Below are 21250 nucleotides of genomic sequence, written 5' to 3'. Positions count from 1 at the left end.
AAGTTGTGAGAAGTTTACGATGGAACAAAATTTAACAATTTTTCTATATGCATAGAACACATTAGCCCAACCTCGTGTTTTACGTGAGAAATGAGTATTTGGAATGGGCTTGCACGTTTTACCATTGAGTACAGTGTTTCTTATACTAGAGATAAAGTATAATATATAATGGCATTTTTTTCTGGTTTAAAACCAGTGACATGTACTACATGTGTTATATTTTCTTGTATGTTTAAATTAACCTCGCTTTTAAATAATTCTGCCTTCGCAACAACAAATATAGAATCAATATCACATACCAGTACTTCCAGACATTGTATTATTGATCTTTTAAGGTGGGAGATCACTTCAACGGCTTTGCAGTAGGATGTATTGTGACTCTCGTGATAACAAGCAATTTTCACACGGCAAGTCCTTGTGACCTACTACCCCAGGGTATTTTCTAAATAAATATATTACGGACAATTTTGTAAAGCACCCAAAAGCGCTTTAAATCACCTTTCGACAGTTTGCGAAGGGCATCGATTTCGTACACATAAATGATATGTCTTTATTTACTTCAGTTATTCCAGCATGTTCCTCATCAATTTTACTGCATGTTTTAAACAAGTTCTTCTTTCTTAATATGCATATTAACCGCAATTAACAAGGACGACCGCACTAAGTTAACGGCAAATTTTTAGCACAACGACGAACTGTCAAAAAAACAACTTGACTTTATTTTGTTACTTTTTTCAAAAAAACGAAGGGATCATTCCATTTCTGTCGTTTGTCATCTTTCAAGAAGCTTTGAAAAGCCAGGCCGACTAAGTTAAATCACTTCTTTTTTCCACTTTTTCTACCAGATCTCTATCAACTATTATTAAACATTGGCAATACAGACAAACACATACTGTTAAGATGAATTAAGATCCAAAATCCAATTGCTGGAATCGATATGGTTGGCATGGCTCAGACCCTAAGGTACACGTGGTTCATTCTAGTTGTGAAAACGCTGAGTGTGCATCTTACCTACACTGGTGTTTGATTGATTTTTGCGTCTTTACTTCGTTTTAAGTAATGTGGACAATCAACTGGTGTAGTTCAAATTAATCATTCTAATTCAAGTTGTAGATTTTAGGTGTCATTTATGCACAATATATCAGCATTAAGTGTTTTAAGTCGTCTTATATTTGTAAATAAGTAAATACCTACTTCGATTGTCAATTAGTTAGAGAAAAGTAAGGATGTAATTAAAGTTATTGCTGCAAATAAACAATCACACATTCATTTGCCCGCCCGCATAGCTCAATCACACATATAATGCATTATTTTTATTTCATTTTGCATCCGCCTTTTTATAGATTGCACAAGTTTCTTTTGTTACTACACATTTCTGTCTATTATCAATTAAATATTTTTCCAGTAGGTTATCATATATGGTACAATCTGACATAGTAATTATTATTTATTGTTATTTATTTCTTCCACAACAGTTCTGATTTTATCCCAGTCAACATTCACAACAGGACGATTTCGAAGTATAAGAATCAGTTTTTTCATGGTTGCAGCCTCTAGCTGTTGCATTTTCCAATTCTGTAACATAACGTATATCTGCATATGCGTATTCCCTTTGTTGTCTTCTTTGATATGATCAATATTCACCTGTGTCAACTGAAGATCTGGTGCAATACATTCCCAATTCCTTCCAATGCAAGTAGACAGTGTGCTTAGATGTTGCATTGACAGCTCTACGTCTGGAATGTCCAGTACTCTGTCGCCCTGAAACCACTCGGATTTAGCGCATTTAACGTTTATTAAATGAGACTCTGAATCAGGACAAAGAACCTCATCTTCATCATCAAGATAAGACATTGGTTTGCCAACATCGCTTTTTCGAAGTTTGTGACTTGGATGAGTACATCTATACCACACAGTGTAAGGTTTAGGCTTTTGCACTGCCGCAGTTTGATGTTTTCTGAATTCGTGCACAACGACTGATTCAACAAATCTACGAAAACAGTCTGCAATCTCTCTTTTTATTTGATGACCATAGGTAGGTGCAATGACAGAAAGCTCTATCATAATGTCATCCATTTCTAGAAGGCCTGCATATATTTTATCCAGCCTGACGACTGCAAGGTTTTCGTACAGAAGTTTTTTGTTCTTATATGAAGCAACTGACCATTTCCCAACACATGCTGCAATCAATCGATGGTAAATAACTGGAACTATGGAGGAGTTGTCGAACGTCAGAATGAATCGAATTTTTGTTTGACTTTTCTCACTGAGGAAGCTGCTTATTTCTGTCGCCGAAATGTGATCTCTCAGCATACTTGGAACGATGTACCAGCCGAGGCCTGCGGAAGTTTCTGTATCTTCATTGTACTCCAAAGCTTCTGAAATGATAAGATTCTTGTTCAGAAATGAAAGTAGGACAAATTTGTGTTGCATAAAATCTTTCGTCTTCTCGGTGCTCCAAAGGCTGTTGATCAGTTCCATTTCAAGTTTTGCTTCCTCTTCGAGACGTTGCCAGTATGTTTGAAGATCTGGAGCGTTACGTCGCAATCTGGGAGCTGTTATTATGCATTTGAAAGCATCTATCAAATACTGAGGATCAAGTACCACGTATTCTGATATCGGAGTTTCATCAAAATAAAACAGTGTACCCCTGTCATGGTGATATTTAAGAAACAGCTTTATTTGCTCTAGATTTTCTAAAGGATATGTAATTCCTTGATTGGCTTTTTTTACTTCTCTCAGTGTAACAATGCCTTTTTTCTGACTTGCTTTCAAGGCTTTTTCTAGCTGAATCCACTTTGTTGGTATAGATTCTGATGTGCTCTCATGGCCTAGCCGTAGGATAGTTGTCAGAAGTTCAGAAAAAGTATCAGCTTTTGGATCTGTGTTATCAACTGCAAACTCCTCAGGTATGATGTGACAGAGACACTGTTTGCCTTTAAACAATTTTCTAACTTTGTCAAATGTCTTTTCAGATTTCTTCTTTATTTCTGTTTCGTCTTGTCCTAATTTGTCCTTATGTGTTCCAACTAGTATAATCGGTGGTTTCAACCCATCTTCATGTCCCACAAAGGAATGAATTGAGTTTACCCAAAACCGCAGAAAGTATTCCATTGTATGCTCATCAGTGTTTAGACAACCTTCCTCGGGAGCATCTTGGACGCATTCACGAAGAGGTAAAGATAGGTTAAAAACAAGAAGATAGACAGCTCTGCTACTGTGGAATAATGTATGAGTCGCATAGAATATATGCTGGCCTCCAAAGTCCCACAAGTCGAAATGTACTGCTTCAGAATCCGAAACAAAACGCTGCTTTCGTAAATTACTTCTGGTTACTTTAGTCAGAACCTCAAAGTCCTTTATTGAGAGTCCTTTTGGAATCAGATCTGACTTAACTGTATTCTTTTTTCGTTGCTTCTCAGCAGTCATTGAGGAGACATGATGCTGTGTTGCCTTTGGACTTTTATGTGTGTCTGCATCTATCTTTGCCCCCACGACTCGCCGCACAAATTCATATGAATCTATTCCTCTTTGTTCTGTGTACGATATCTCACCACTGGTTGTTTTCTGGCATATATATCGTACTACATCAATTCCATTAGTACTCATAATATCGCAGTTATATTTTTCCCCAATCAATCTACGCACCAATGACGTTTTACCTTGCCCAAAATTTCCAACAACATTCACACGAATGTAATTATCTTGTTCAGTGCCGTCTCGTAATGCCTTCAGGAATAGAGACGCAGCATATGGATCTATTCCTGAAAGGAAAAGTACAAACTCATTCGGAAACTGAATTTAACATTAAATATATAATATAACATAAACGGATTGTCTATATTAAGTTTATCATCAAGATTGGGCGATGCTCTATTAAATGCAGTAATAATGTGCGTATCTGGAGAAAGGTCCAACATAAAATCTCTTTCATAACAATATAAAAATAAATCTGCGACAGGGCTGCACAGTTTCTTCCAGTGGAATATCTATCACTTGTCTGAAACTGCATTCCCATACCATACGCCAATATTATTTATTAAAAAGGGAAGGACTTTACAAACTACGTCACAGGTCCACATGGCTATTTCCGCTAAGTCCTAATGATTAACAGAGTTGTTTTGAAGCACCCAATTTCCATAGCTGGTCGCCATGATAGGTTTGAAAAAATGCCCACGGGCAACATGTCGAGCCCGCCAGCTGTCAAAAGGACTAGGAGTTGCACATGGCACCCTGTGTCATTGAGGCAGACATTTATACCAAATAAAAATGATTGCAAAAAGTTACAATATAAGTTATTCATATTAACAACAAAGGGAAGTAAAGCTTTAAAAAATCTAAATCCACACAAAAATCATTACCAGTAGAGATAGGTCAATATACACCTCAAAATTGGATGTAACATGCATATTGTACTACAGAAATGTGGTCTTAATTATTCCCTACGACCAATAATAAAAAAGTTACAATATAAGCTATTTATAGTAACAACAAAAGGAAGTAATTCTAGATTCTTGAACATGACACTTAGTCTCAGGACGGTGAACAATTGTGCCAAGTCACATCAAAATCCCCCATGCATGAAAAAGAAATGCTCCGGACAAAGTCATTCTTGTATCTGACCTTTGACCTCTAAGTGTGACCTTGACTTTAGACCTAGGGTCCTGGTTCTTGCGCATGACACTCCGTCACATATTTGTGAATATTTGTGCCAAGATACATCAAAATCCTTCCTGCATGAAGAAGAAATGCTCCGGACAAAGTCATTATTAAATTTAACCTTTGACCTCCAAGTGTGACTTTGACCTTTGAGATAGGAACCTGCGGTTTGCACAAGACACTCCGTCTCACTGAGGTTAACATTCATGCCAAGTATGAATGAGATTGCTGCATGCATGTCAAAGTTATGGTCCGGACAAACAAATCCGGACGGACGCACGCACATACACCGAACAGCTATGTCATGTTTACTAATCAGAATATTACAAATTAGCGTCCTCTACAGGGCTACGTTATTATGAAATGCGTAAATACTTTGCGAAATTCTATTTGGTTTTAAAATACTTTAGCAATTTATTAACATTTCTGAGAGAAGGTATATCAAAACCCGTTTTTATAGGGATGTGGTTTCCAAACTTGTACGATTTTGGGCCAAGGTAATTTTCCAGTTGTATTTTGTAAAGTAATTAAACGTTTATTTAAAGAGGTTATGACCTAACTGTTTTGAGACACACCGCATAAACCCCCAGTTTCCTTTATATAGGTTACTGACCGTTCGAAGGCGGTGGCACTATTTTCAACTTGTTTCCGTCTGTCTCGTATTTTGTGTTGTCCAATTTGTTGTTGGCGTTTCTTTCCTTTTTCTCCTTTATCCCAATCCACCGTTGAACTTTACTATGAGTGAATTATGAGTTATTGTGAGCTATTAATTGTGTTTAATGAAAGTGGATTTCCCTGTTGAATATTTATCTTTGCTTTTTTATCACTTCTCCCCAACACCCGCCCCTTTTGTCCAAACATTACACCCCCACCCCTCGGCTTTGTGTATTTTGCATGTGATTATGTTGTTAAGCAATCCGTCTATAAAATTTTCCGTTACAGCTCCCTTCTTTTCTGTTGTGGTCATACATTGCGATGCATAGTTCTATGGCTGTGTTAAGTTGAAAATATGGCAACTTAATTACTGAAAAGTGTTTTAAGACTTAACCTTCTGACTCAGTTTTAGACCTGAGGTGTTAAGATACTTATTCTAAGCTTTGACACAAGCAAAATTTCATAAGGATCTGATACAGATGTAACTTTCTGAGGGTTACCAAGATTTGACCTTGTTTTTGTCTTTAGATAAAACAGTTTCAAACCTTGCCATAATTTCTTTTGTGTTGAATTGTCCCATAACACTTTCACTAACTTATTTGAGCTTGATGACTTTTTTCTACCCGAACACCACTTTTCACAAACTGTACATACATTATATTATTACATCAGTACATAAATTGAGTTCCGAAATCAATTATTTCACCTATTCGGTTTCACCCTGCATCTTATGTACATTTGCCTAAAGACAATAATACGCTATTAAGACATACACCTTCTGTCAGCCTTTTTCCATTAAAGCTTCATTTTGCTAAATAAAACATATAATTTATCCATAGGGATGTAGAGGGTACCGTTTCATTAACAAGAAAATAATGCAATTCAAAAGAGGTGTGGTTGTTGCAATCATATATCGCACAGGTTTACTATCATTTTAAATGGCATAACTTTTAACGTAAAAACTAAATTCTGACATTGATTAAAAGACATCCACATGATTAAGGTACTGACGCGACACGCGCCAATTATGGTATTCAGTGTGTTGGTCAAACAGAGCAGTCTCTGAAAATTCGTTTCGGTGAACATTCGTACAAAATACATAGTCGGAACTAGTTTAATACCTTTTTATACGTACCAACACTTTCGTAGATAAAAAAAAATAAATAGAAAAAGTGGAAACTTCATAGATCGCTCAACACGACAAAAACGAAAACGTTGCAGGCTCGGTTTGACTGAGCCTGTTCATGGACGGTCGTGGAAATGCATGCTACCTTCCACGCCCTCTAGCCGGATTGAGCAGAACTCAACATTTACACATGCTAAAAGTACAAAAAGCAACTTAGAGACATCCGCAGATGTATTCAAACCACACTTTTGACCAGGTAACAATTAAGCCAGTACAACAAATTTCTACCTCTAGTTTCGAAGCATATAGCAGAATTAAAATGGATAAAAAGTACAGTCACCGTTTCCGTTGGAATTAAACGATAATATATACCAAGAAGGTAATATCTCTTAAAAAACCCTATTATTGATATATTTTCTATTTTAAACATTAGAAAACGTAAATCTATATCTCATGAAATAAGACACAATTGTATTATTAAGCGCAAATCTAAGCAGCAAGAATAAATATCAAACAGGGAATACCAAGTTTTAAAACCGCAGCCTCCCAAAAACTAAACTCACACTACCAGCACACACACTCGCATACAAAGCAAACACGCTAGGACAAAAAGAACAAACAAAGGAACACAGTGGGGCACCACCTTAGAACTGTCAGTGGGAAAGCAGTTGGGAACTTAAATTGGATGTAATCGATGCCTTTGCATAACACAGAACATCAAAAGAAACAACCCTTAAGATCCCGACGAAACATGCCAGAAGACAGAAATAAAAACAGTTCAGTCTTGGTGGGATTTAAAAAAAACTGCTTATCACAGACTCCTCTCTCTCTCTCTTTCGTCAGACACATTCAAAGAATGCGTAGTGTCCAACTATAAACGGATTGAACACTAAACATGCGGTGTGTCTCAAAACAGTTGGGTAATAACCTTTTAATTAAACGTTTAATAATTTTACCAAATACAAGGGGAAAATTACCATGACCTAACGTATTACGAAGTTTGCAAATCACATCCCAGTATAAAACGGGTTTAGATATACCTTCTCGCAAACGTGTCTTTAAATTTCTATTGTATTTTAAAACCAAATTGATTTACGATAGTAGCCCTGTTGAGGAATCTTAATTGTAATATATTGGTTACGTTTATTGAAATCCTCAACGCTACTGCATGCTCTTTTAACACATCAATCGTCACCAATCTGTTATTTCCTATTTTCATATCAGCAGAATCCATGGCCGTATCGTGGAATTTGACAAATTGAGAATGAATGGGGTAATTCATGAAAATAACTCCAGAAGTCTTAATTGTTTTTCTTTTCTTTTGGCTTAGAACAAACTTTAATGGCGAAAACGAGTGTTTAAGTAAAAGCCAACTTACCGCATAACCTTCGGTGATATTCAGTAATACCATACAATATGCCCGCCCCCGCCACAACGGTTAACGCCATCTGTACAACTTCACCTGTATTTGCAAAAGGAATTTTAATTCTATGGCTGTGTTGTAATTCTTGAAGACCATGATTTGGAAATAAATTACTATCATGTGATTACGACTTGGGCAATTTTAAATAATTCAAGAGCCATAACTGTTAAAAAACCAGCCCAAAGTTACTATACTTACTAAAGTTGACGTAGATGCTATAGTAAAACTTATTCTGTATACGTCTGGTAGACAGTAAGCCCAAACAAGGACATATACAGTTCTAGAAAACCAGGTTAAAAAGTTTCAAGAATAATCTATTAATAGTAGTAGCTAATGGAAAAAAGTCCACAAGAAATTTATTTTTCGATTTCAAAATCCACAAAAAATCACCTTACTATGTATAGATACCTAGAAATACACTTAAAATTGGAAGTAACATATATGTTGTACCAAAGAAAAGTAGTCCTTCGTTTTCCATACGGCCAAACATAAGTTGCAATATAAGTTATTTACAGTAACAATAAAGAGAAATTAAGGTTTCGATGGAGGACTTGAGAAACAAAAATCAAACAACACCAAATCATAGAAAGAAAGAGTTGTTTGACATGAAAATTGAACAGCATGTAAAACATGTATATTACTTTACGAAACAAGTGTCAGTATACTGATATAAACATTGAATTCCGGAAAAGGGCTGCCTAAAGGGGCTCCACTTCCGGACAGTTAAACGCCTTTAAAAACTCACCATTTTCAAAGAACTGTTACACATGTTTGTTTTGATGCATTTGCAATAGCGTGCGAGTGGTGAAATTTCACGTAACAAGGTGGAACATAGTTTTCAGCAATTGTTTATCTTTTTTTCTTTACAAATGGCATTCATTTTCAAAGGGAGACAACTTTTTCTCAAAGATTACTTAAAATAATCGGAAAAAGTTGTTTCCCTTTGAAAATGAATGCCATTTGTACTTAAAATAATCGGGAACAGTTGTCTCCCTTTGAAAATGAATGCCATTTGTAAAGAAATAAAGATAAACAATTGCTGAAAACTGTGTTCCACCTTGTTATTCGAAATTTCACCACTCGCACGCTATTGCAAATGCATCAAAACGAACATGTGTAACAGTTCTTTGAAAATGGTGAGTTTTTAAAGGCGTTTAACTGTCCGGAAGTGGAGCCCCTTTAGGCAGCCCTTTTCCGAAATTCAATGTTTATATCAGTATACTGACACTTGTTTCGTAAAGTAATATACATGTTTTACATGCTGTTCAATTTTCATGTCAAACAACTCTTTCTTTCTATGATTTGGTGTTGTTTGATTTTTGTTTCTCAATGCCTCCATCGAAACCTTAATCATGAAGCTAAAAAGTTCACACTAAAATCTTTCCCAAGTAGTCGTAGGTCAAGATACACCTAAAAACTGAATGTAACATGCATGTTGTACCACAGAAAATGATTACGATTTTTTTTCCTACGGCCAGTGATATACAAGAGGATCATGATAATCCTGGATCGCTCACCAGAGTTATATGAGCTACATGTTTCAAAGGTTAAAGTGATGCTGAAAAAATAACGTCAGTAGATCACATTTATGGTTACTGAAAGTCAGTTTTAAGATCGTTATGCAAAACTTATATATCACACAAAATTCAAGGCTGTATCTTAAAAAACAAAGAAGGTAGGTCAGTAGGTCATATTCATGGTCATTGAAATTAAGTTTTAAAATCAGTTTGTAAAACCGTACATGCCATCAAAATGTCAAGGCTGTATCATTAAAACCAAGAAAGTAGGCAAAAAAGTTATAATCATGGTCACTGAAAGTCAGTTTTAAGATCTGTCTGCAAAACTGCACATGTCACCAAAATTTCAAGGTTGTCTCTTATGGTATTAGATCACTAATAGTAATGTTTACAAAATGGCCTTTGCTTGGTATATTCTGAAAGGTAACTGTGTTTTGCACTATTTTGCAATTTATAAACAACTTTTACCGTGCCGTTTTCAGCTCACGTGAGTTTTTGTGATCGCTTGATGTCCGGCGTCCGTCGTCTGTCTGTCGTCTGTCTAACATTTAGCTTGTGTATGCGATAGAGTCTGTAATTTTCAACTAATCTTCCTGAAATTTGGTAAGAATGATTACCTTGATAAAGTCTAGGCCAAGTTCGAAAATGGGTTATCTAGGATCAAAAACTAGGTCACTAGGTCAAATCAAAGAAAAACCTTGTGTATGCGATATAGGCTGTATTCTTCAATTGATCTTCATGAATTTTGGTCAGAATAATTGCCTTGATGAAATATAGGCCAAGTCTGAAAATGGTTTATCTGGAGTAAAAAACCAGGTCACTAGGTTAGAGCAAAGAAAATCTTTGTGTATGCATTAGAGGCTGTATGTTTCAACTGATCTTCATGACATTTTGTTAGAATAATTATCTTGATAATATCGAGGTAAAGTTCAAAATGGTTTATCTGGAGTAAAAAACTAGGTCACTAGGTCAAAGCAAAGAAAAACATTGTGTATGCGATAGAGGTTGTATATTTTAATTGATCTTTATGAAATTTGGTCTGAATGAATGCCTTGATGAAATCTAGGTCAAGTTTGAAATGGGTTATCTGAGGTCAAAAACTAGGTCACTAGGTCAAATTATAGAAAAACCTTGTGTATGCGATAGAGACTGTATTTTTCAATTGATTTTCATAAAATTTTGTCAAAATGACTGCCTTAATAAAATCTATGTCAATTTGAATATGGGTCATCTGGGGTCGAAAAGTAGGTCACAAGGTCAAATCAAAGAAAAACCTTGTATATGCGATAGAGGCTGTATGTTTCAATTGATCTTCATGCAATTTAGTCAGAATGATTGCCTTGATAGAATCTAGATCAAGTTCAAATATGGGTCATCTGGGGTCAAAAACTAGGTCACTGGGTCAAATCAAAGAAAAACCTTTTGTATGAGATAGATGCTGTATTTTTCAATTGATCTTCATGAAATTTTGTCAGAAAGGTTTCCATGATAAAATCTAGGTTAAGTTCGAATATGGGTCATCTGGGGTCAAAAACTAGGTAAAATCTAAGAAAATACTTATTTAAACTCAAGAGACCACGTTTTTAGTCCAATATTAATGAAAATTGGCCAAAATATTTGTTTCCATGAAATCAGTCTAGTTCAAAAATGTTTACACTATTATGGTGTGTTTCTCAGGTAAGCGACCTACGGACATCTTGGCCCTCTTGTTTATAAATTTTGTATAACTTATGGTATCTCCTAAAGCTCAAGTAGAGACAAATTTCAAAGTGATAGCCACTATTCAAAACGTTGGCAGAGAACTCATTTACCATTAATTTTAATAAAAGAAATATCAAACTATTGGTAAACAATTATAAAACACAAAATAAAAATGTCAATATCATTTTTTCTATGGTGCCTCAAGCAAACGGATTTAATGAGACAGAATTCATATTTCAACATTTAAAAAATAAGGTCGAATGCTGCGATTCTGTTTTGAATATGGCTTACTCCACTTAAAAATGACCTTAGGACAGACGTAAAACCTACCTATGTTTCTTCCACAATATATAATCTAAGAGTGAAAGCAAAATAGAGAACTTTCACCGCGTGTAACTCAATATTTTTAAAGATGTGTAACTGTACCCCTTCTGTTTAAGTAGTAAATTCACTTTGAACACCAAGAAATTGCTTATAAGAGTCATCTGTTTCCATTTTTGTACAAGAAATCAATAATAAGTCTTGAAAGAAGCAAAAACTTATTAGAAAAAAAGGAAAATAAGGAAAAAATTTGGTCCCAGTAGGGCTTGAACCTACGACCCCCTAAGAATTGCAGTAAAGGTAGGTTTATGGTAGGAACTGAATACTCTTAAAAAAGGAGGTTCTCTATTTGTGATCTAATACCTTAAAAAACAAACAAGAAAGTAGGTCAGTAGTTCACATTCATGGACACCGAAAGTCAGTTTTAGGATTGGTGTGCTATACTGTACATTTCATCCACATTTCAAGACTGTATCTTAAAAAAAAACAGAATGTAGGTCAGTAGGTCACATTCAAGGTAACTGAATGTCAGTATTAAGATCGGTGTGCAAAACCGTACATGTCATTCAAATTTCACGGCTATATCTTAGAAATACAAAACTAAGTCGGTAGGTCGAGGCCAAAGTTAAGTGACAGCTAATTTCTTGGGGTCAAGGCATTTATAATTAAACAATCTAGGAAATATAATCAGACAATTTCTAAGTAATTTTCCTATGTAACTCATATACAAGTGACCCAAGGGCAGGGCCTCTTTTCGTCCCAGAGGCATAATTTGAACAGTCCACTAGGCTATGCTACATACCAAATATCAAAGGATTAAGCCCTAAACTTTCAGACAAGTAGAGTTTAATTTTCATTTTTTCCTAATTAAGTCTATGAAAAACTTGGAGCCCTCTGGGCTGGGCCTGTTTTCGCTTCAGGGGCATAATTTGAATAATTATTATTGTGGACCATTCGGCAATGCTACATACCAAGCATCAAAAGTTAAGGCCTTGGAATTTCAGAAAGAATGATTTTTTAAAAGCTTTTTCCTATAAAAGTCTATGTAAAACTTAGCTTCCCCGGGTCGAGTTGTCTTTTAAACCCACGGAAAAAAAAATGAGCAAACTTAGTAGAGGACTACAAGGCAATGCTACATACCAAATATCAAAGGCCTAGGTCTTGTGGTTTCAAGTAAGAACATTTTTAAAGTTTGTTCCTACCAAAGTCTATGTAAAACTAGGGACCCTCTGGATGGGGCCTTTTCTTTTCATCCTAAGGTTTTAATTGAAACAATTTTTGGTAGAGGACAATAAGGCAATGATACATACAAAATGTCAAAGGCCTATATTTTTTTGGTGTCAGACAAGAAGATTTTTAAAGGTTTTTTTTTCTATATAAGTCAATATGAAACTGGGACTCCCGGGGCGGGGCCTCTTTTCACCCTAGTTGATAATTTGAACAATCTAAGTAGGGGAAGTGTTTTTCCTGTACATGTCTATATAAAAGTTAAAATCCCCGGGACGGGGCCTTTTTTTCACCCCAGAGGCATAATTTAAACAATCTTAGCAGAGGACCACTAGATGAGATCAAAGCCCTATGCCTTGTGGTTTTTAACAAAAAGATTTTTTCAAAGCTTTTTTTTTCTATATTAATCTATGTGACCCCCAGGATAGACCATACTTGACCTGAATGGGATAATTTAAATAGACTTGGTAGAGGACTTTTAGATGATGCCACATACCAAATCATTTAACTGACTAATTTTTTAATGAGGATCATGCCAGAAACACAAGAAACATACATCCCCTCCCCATCCCCACCTTGCCACCTCGAAACGTGTGAAAACTTTAAACGTCCCATTTTCTCAAAACGATCGTATAAACAAGAGGGTCATTATGACCATGGATCACTCACCTGAGTTATATCACCTACAAGTTTAAATGTCGAACTGATACTTAAATATTAAGAAAGTAAGTCAGTAGGTCCCACTTATGGTCACTGAAATTCAGTTTTAAAATCAATCTGCAAAACTGCACAAGTCATCCAAATTTAATGGCTGTATCTAGAAAAAACAAAAAGGTAGGTCATTATATCACATTCATGGTTACTGAAAGTCAGTTAAAAGGTTGTTAATAAAACAAGAAAGTAGTTCAGTAGGTCACATTCATGGACACTGAAAGTCAGTTTTAAGATCGTTATGTAATCCACATATCAAGACTGTATCTTGAAATAAAATACGTAGGTCATTTTTGAAAATGAAATTCAGCTTTAAGATCAGTCTACAAAACTGTACATGTCATCCATATCTCAGGGCTGCATCGAAAGTAGGTCAATAGGTCAAATTTATGGTCTCTGAAATTCAGCTTAAGGTAGTTCTGCACGTTTGATAAATCGGAAGTGATGGCGTAACGTCATTTTTCCGGAAAACGTAGAATAAAGCCAGGATTCGGCGTACGGAAATGAAAATCATTTTATGAATTAATGGCAACCCGTGAGTAAATGTATTTCAATGGCATTGTTACTATCTCTCTAAAGTTAATATATGATATCAAAACATCTGTGACGTTTAAATAATTTAAAATAATGTCTTAAATTGTCTTGAAATATGCGGTTCACTTCAAGTTTGGTCAAATAGCTCAAAAATAAGCACATGGACCTATAAATTTTATTTTACCATATTATAGACCATATATTAATTCACGACTATGAGAAGTTTTATTAAAATCCACATTGTAGAAAAATTTCTATTGACGAAAATGATATGAATGATATAATCTTCCCATAGCCTCCCATTATGAAAAAATGCGTGAGGTCCAAATATTTCAAATCAGTCTAGCAAAAATTCAAGCACACGACCCTATCATTTTTATTTGCTGAGTTTTCTAAGTATATTCTGAAGTTTTGAAAAATCAGGGTTTAATCAAATTCTACATTGTAGAAAATTTTTCAATCCAAACGTGCAGAACTACCTTAAAGATCAGTCTGCAAAACTGTACTTGTCATCCAAATTTCAAAGCCTTATCTACATGATCTTAAAAAAGAAAGTAGGTCAGTAGATCATATTCATGGTCACTGAAAGTCAGAATATCGGCCTGCAAAACTGTACATGTCATCCAAATTTCAAGACTGTATCTTAACAAAAAGAAAAAAAATAGGTCAGTAGGTCACATTCATGGTCACTGAAATTTTATTTTAATATTTTAACGCAAGTTTCAATGCTGTATCTTAGAAAAGCAAGTAATTAGGCCAATAGGTCACATTCCACATGACCCAGATTCTTGTTTGACCTAAAGATCATTAAGGTTAACATTCTGATCAATTTCAAAGAACATACAACTATAAATGTGACCTCTAGAGTGTTAAGAACATTTTCCTTTGATTTGACCTGGTGACCTAGTTTTTCACCCCATCTGACCCATATTTGAACATGACCTAGAGATCATCAAGATTAATATTCTGACAAAGATATGGTCATTAAGATATGGTCATAAATGTAGCCCCTTCAGTGTAAACTATCAATTCCTTGATTTTCATGGTGACATAGTTTTTGACCACACATTACTAAGATTCATACATGACATACATATTATCAAAATAAATATTCTCACCAAGTTTCATAAAGATACAGTCAGAACTGTGCCCTTTACAGTGTTAACAAGTTTTTCTTTTGATTTGACCTGGTGACCTTGTTTTTGGCCCTACCTTACCCAGATTTGAACTTGCCTAATTATCATCAAGATTAACTTCCTGACTAAGTTTTATAGAGATATTGTCATAAACGTGGCTTCTACAGTGTAAAAAAGCTTTCCCTTCGATTTGACCAGATGACCTAGGTTTAGGCCCCACCTGACCCAGATATGAATTTGACCATGAGATTATTAAGATTAATATTCTGATCAAGTTTCTTGAAGTACAGTCATAAATCTGGTCACTAGTGTTAATAATCTTTTCCTGTGATTTGACCTAGTGACCTAGTTTTCGACCCCACATGAACCCGATTAAAACTTGCATTTACGCTACTTATTGCATCCCCTCCCTCTTTACTTTTAGTAAGTTTTCGTGAATCCCCTTTGTTTTGGCAGCCGAATCCCTAGACGGTACTTGATTGTTTTTTCCTACTTGTGTGGGTGCGTTTGTATGCTTGTGAGTCTATAACGGTGCCCTACTGTTTCCTTGTGTTGGATGTTCGTTTTTCTTATTTATTAAGTTGATCGTCGCTGTATGCTTATCTTTGGTACACGAGTGTCTGCGCTATTGTGGTTTGCGTTGTAGTTTGACTGTTTTAAAGAACATGGCATTCCCTTGTATATTCTTCCTTGTTCAACTTTCCCCTTCGGATTCCACCCCCACCCACGATTCCATTTCGCCCCTTACCATTTCCTTCCCCTTTATTTATATTTAGCTTAAATTAATATGTACTTGCTGGATGTTTGAAGCAACCCGTCTGAAATATTTTCCCATTACATCTTCTTTTTGTTGTGGGCCTACCATGTAAATGCGCGGCTCTGGGGCTGTGTCTTTTGTGCTCTGTGCTTCCGAGAAATCTACCCTTACCTATTATCTTTTGACATAAAGATCACCAAGAGTAATATTCTGACAAAGTTTCATGAAGATACAGTTATAAATGTGGCTGAAAGTCAGTAATTCAAATCCTTCTTTGTTTCATGTTAATAACGACCAGTTCAGGTCGTATTTACGTATCTTTATAGAACATGATTTTTTCCTAAACGTATTTTTCATGACAGTTTTATCATAAATTACCGAATGATTAAATTTCTAACCAAATTTCATAGAGGTATTATTATAAATGTGGCCTCTAGAGTGTTAACCACCTTTTCTTTTGATTTGACCTGTTGACCTAGTTGTTTTACCCCAGATGACCAAATATCAAACTCGTCCAAGATTTTATTGAGTTTAATATTTCACCAAGTTTCAATATGATTTGGCCAAAATTGTGACCTCTAGAATGCCAAGAGTCAAATTGTTGACACAGACGACGACGGACACAGGGCGATCACAAAAGCTCACCTAAAAATAAAACGTTAAGTTTATTTTCAAAATATAAACTCAGCACAATACCATATTACAAGTTACGAAATGGTTCGTTAATGTGATCCGGAATGTTATGGGGCATATCGTAGAATCGAACGTATATGACTTTTAATCCTAGTATGTCGATAATAACTGTCGACTTAGAAAAAGATCTTAAAAGTGTGCAGGGTAAATGACGACAATAGACACATTTAAGAAGGCGTACTTCTGCCGTAGCTAGATAGTTAACACAGTACCTCCGCATTTTATCTTGATAAAGCAAAGGTTATCTAAAAAGTCGAATGTTTCCTGACAATATTACTGCGATTATTACAAAAATTATTATAATGAAGTTTCCTGGATAATGCATTTAATTCATTGCTATAATAATTTGAGAAAAATGCAAACCTAAGTTGGAAAGTGTTGAATATTATCGTGATAACTACCCAGCTTTATCTTGGTTTCGAGCATTGCGCAAATTTTACTTCAAATAGTCTTTTAGCAAACACATTGTCTTACAAATTGCTTAGGTTCTCTCTTATGATATAAGATGTAAATGTTATGTCTACACTTAATATGTTAATATAGCTGCAGCTAAACATTTTGTAGAAACACCTGAATTAAGTCAAATCTGAATGTCGAATTTAAGTTATGCCGAAGTAAAAACGGATCCTTGGAATTCGAGAACAGTAGATACACGTCCTGAAAATAAGTTTAGTTCTTTTGTATTTTACGAACGCATGTTGAATAACTATGTAACAATTAACAGTAATTGTAAAAAAAAAAAACAACATCCAAAAAAACTGTTTGCACATATATGCGTATCAGCATTAGGCAAAGTGATGTGGATGTTGAACAAAATATGAACATTTAACCAACGAGAGGCATGAATAAGTGATGCTAAAGAAGCCTAAAGTATTGAATGTATTAACTTTTTTCTCTTCTATTCTCTCTGAAACTAAAGATAACAAACACATGATGCTACTTTAAGGCACATAAGATTCAAGCTAAGACAATAAATATTAGTTCTGATTATACAATTGTCAGAGCACATTAATAAAAACATTGTACACTCCCTCCCTTTGTCCTTCTAACAATAATATTTTTGTGAAAATGTATTTATTAAAGAATGTATAACGCGTAATAAGTAATAGGTATATTGCATGAAAACGTATAACGAAATGATTAAAATCTTCATATGTATGACACATTAAAATTGAAAACAGTCTAAGAACAAATGAGTTCGAACCGCTTATTCCATATTTTTTAACATTATGAATTACATATATCAATACTATCATTTAAAAAGAATAAAGTATTTCTTGACATCTCTAATAATAAAACAAATGTAAACTTACTGCCAGTGGATACCATTTGTTTCACTCTTTGTGCTGCAAAAGAAAAGGATTAGAAACACAATAAGCCAAAAATTGTCACAAAGTATTTCAATATTGAAATAAAAATTAATATCTTAATATTTATATTGAGTTTATTTAGGTTGAAGCATAAGCCTCCTTTAAATAAGGTTTTCGCATGTAAGTGACGACAATACGAAGCAAATGTCACTGGATTTTACCATTCTTCCTTAAAAAAGGTTTTAGAAACAAAAGAGATAAAATACCACGGTTCAATATCTGATCAGTATGTGTACATGGTCGATGTTGACGATTATGTAAATTGAATGTATCTCAGGAACATGTATATGTAATATGTACAATGAAAAACTGAAGATGGAATTTTTTGGCAAAATATCCCTAATTCAGAGAATTAAAAAAGCATGGGTTGACATACGAAAACATTCGAATAAACAACAACTCTTTCACTAATTGTATAATGTCACAAAATTTCTGTTCTTCAAAACATTTGATTTAGTAAAAAGGTTTCCATATAAAAAGATCTGTAAAATCAACTTTAAATATTATGTTCCCCTTTATTGTTTTCATTAAACGTGTTCCCGTCTTAGAACGAGAGGTTGCCAATGTTACTGTTTAAGTTGTCGCTTCTGTCAAAGTTTTCTTTAGAAGTTGTTCCATGTAAACCGATATCATAGCTTTATAGCGTAATTATATCAGTGCGGTCATCAATGTTGATTTTGTGCATTAATCGATTAAATTCTACGAAAGATACATCAGCAATAGTTGTGATTAAATATTCTAAGAAAACTTAATATATAAAGTAAAACTTTGAAAACATTTGACTAGTAGTAAAATCATTATAGGGATGAAGACCTACATTAAAGTAAAAAATATTTTAATCATATCAGCATTTGGTATTTAACCTTTTTTTCCTGAACGAGAACTATCTCTTTCAGGGTCTCAGAGACGGGAGTTGCATTTTTCCCTGTCAACAAACTCGTGTTTCAGCTGACAAAATGTTGCGATCCAAAGCTTTCATTTATTACAGAAAACGACATTAATTTTCTTACAGTATCTATTATTTAACAAGTTCGCTTATACTCACCAGATTCATCATGCTCGTCGCCCGACAACCTTTCTGCCATGATTGAAAATCTGTTTTTACATTACAGAAACTGCAACAAGAAATATAGATAAGTTTCAATTTTCAGTTTCATATTACAGGTGTCCCGTAATTGCGAATGTAAATGATAGGTTTTACTTGAGAATGAAACAATATGTAAACGTCCAATACATCAATATAAATGTTCCGTAAGGACAATCATGACTGTTATGGCTTTGTGTTTTTGTAAACGCCACTTCACAATAGCGGAAAATGGTGATTGTGCGATGCTACGCCAGCGTAATGACAAATTCGCGATATTACTTCGTTTTTGTGTTATCGCCCAATCACTGTCTTGTCGTTCGATTTCATCATCAAGCTAATACGCTGTTGTAACATTACCATCTTACTGTCGTGATATCGCTACTTCAGCTTCGAGTCATCATTGGCGTACCATTTACATAAATCGTTTGTTTGCTTCTTCTCAAGTAAAAACCAAACTTTTCAAAATATATATACATGTATCTATCTGTAGATCTTTTCATATACTACAAAACATATCTTTATATTTCGCTTGTGAGCTTCCTGGGGGTCTTCCGGGATGCTACTTGGGTCAAAGAAAGCTAACCTAATTAACGATGTTAATATTGCACGTGGAGCCAGCGCAATCAATGTCAAGGTCACAGTTAACCCTTATCATGCTAATTTTCTGACATGAACTTGTCCGTCTTTCAGTTTTAACAGTACCATTAACTGTTAAAAGGGGTGCGTACCAAAACATACTAACTGCAGATCTTGATCAATTGTCATATCGGCATGCTCGAAGGAAAAATTTATTTAACAGCCAAATATTTAGTGAATATCTTAAAAGATGTAGATAATAGTCCTTGATAAATTGTTAGAATCAAAATGTTATATCTCAAGCTATTTCGTTTTGAGCAAAATCTTCGTTTGTCGTTCAGAAGCGTATAATTACTATATACCCTAGATAAAATTTCTTCGTATCTTCACTTCAAATAATTAGTTTATCGAACGAAAATCACTGGCTGAGGTATAATATTTATTAAGCAAAATTATATAAGGTTATAAGAAGAGCAATGGCATTTCCTTTTGATCTGGTGTCAGTGGTTCCACCCAGCTGCCCGATCGTGCCTGAAGTAATGCACTTCTTATAACCTTAAATTGTGTCGGTGCGACGTTTAACAAACAAAACGAAGATAATACGCCTGCAAACCTTACTCCATAATGTTTTTAAATGTGTTATTAGCGATATTTTTTATGGAATCTCTTTAAAGTTATAAAAGTGTACTAGTTCGGGTTATCATTTGGTAAAAAGCATTTAATTTACTAGCTATTTGACATTTATCATTTTGTATTAGCACTAAGTATATCGCATATAGTATTTGGTAATTAGCAATAAGCATTAAGAATGTGGCATAAAACATTAGATATTTAACATTTAGCATTAAGTAAATGGCATTTGTTCTTAAATTATTTGTCATTTAGCATTTGGCAATAAGCCTGGTGCTTCGGGCTTCCAAAACAGAAAAAAAATGTGATTTGTGCGATATATATATCTATTTTTGGAACTGCTTAAACGACAGTCCGTTTACTGACAATTACTACATACTGAAATACATTTTTTAACAATTTACAGCAAGGCACAAAAAAGTATTACAAATTACAGCTCAGAAACAACAAAAAGGTATATTCATATTCTTCTACTTAAGTTATTTCTTTTCGTAACAGATTTGTGCGATATAATTTACAAGAAGTGTTTTAAATGATTTGTGTGCTTCGTCAGGACGCTCCCACTCGCCACACACACACACACACACACACACGTCAATAAGAACGCAATAGCCAAAAAAATTACTAACGTAGTTGGCAAACACTCTTGCCTCTGTAATGACTCCGGCATCTGGTTTATTTTTAGATGTATATCATACATATGTTTACAATCGAAATCATGTACATAAATCTTCAAATCCTACAAAATCTCTTCCACATAAGAAAAACAAATGTAGGTGTTTATATACAAAATTCATTTCCTATGTCTGATCAAATTGTATACACATATACGTGTCTAAACATATCGAAGAAATCACAGAGTAACCGGCCGGCTTACCAGATATCAAGACTTTATGTTGTATTTAAACATAAAGAATTCCTACATCTATTTATAAATAAAGATACCTCTTAAAAGAAAGCCTACCTTGAAATTCTCATCAACCTTCCGCCATCATTATGACACTATACGTACTACTCTAGCACAACTGCATCTGTGCTAAAAATAGACACATCTGCTGCATTCTCGCAGAAGTTTATTCATTTTACAAAACAAGACAAAAAAAAACAACACCCATACCATTACCTATA

The 21250-nt window shown here is 34.6% G+C and overlaps 1 protein-coding gene across 1 annotated transcript; it reads right to left on the bottom strand.

Annotated features, from left to right (window-relative positions):
• Window positions 1-536: 536 nt before the first annotated feature.
• On the bottom strand, window positions 537-21229 carry LOC123538444 (uncharacterized). Its single transcript, XM_045322551.2, has 5 exons — window positions 21087-21229; window positions 18875-18944; window positions 17773-17805; window positions 7818-7901; window positions 537-3764 (listed from the first exon to the last, which is right to left on the bottom strand). Exons 2-5 carry the CDS (start codon window positions 18912-18914, stop codon window positions 1444-1446), a joined length of 2478 nt encoding a protein of 825 aa, XP_045178486.2. The 5' UTR covers window positions 18915-18944; window positions 21087-21229; the 3' UTR covers window positions 537-1443.
• Window positions 21230-21250: the final 21 nt, after the last annotated feature.

Source organism: Mercenaria mercenaria, chromosome 18, assembly GCF_021730395.1.
Source record: "Mercenaria mercenaria strain notata chromosome 18, MADL_Memer_1, whole genome shotgun sequence".
Taxonomy (NCBI): Eukaryota; Metazoa; Mollusca; class Bivalvia; order Venerida; family Veneridae; genus Mercenaria; species Mercenaria mercenaria.
This window is presented reverse-complemented; position numbering and strand designations above follow the sequence as displayed.

Excerpts from the sequence above, each read along its gene's own strand:
- LOC123538444 (XM_045322551.2), bottom strand. The coding sequence starts at position 18,914 with ATGGCAGAAAGGTTGTCGGGCGACGAGCATGATGAATCTG. Across the intron at positions 17,806-18,874 it reads CGACGAGCATGATGAATCTG|CACAAAGAGTGAAACAAATG; the intron begins GTGAGTATAAGC and ends TTTCTTTTGCAG. Across the intron at positions 3,765-7,817 it reads ATATCACCGAAGGTTATGCG|GAATAGATCCATATGCTGCG; the intron begins GTAAGTTGGCTT and ends TTTTCCTTTCAG.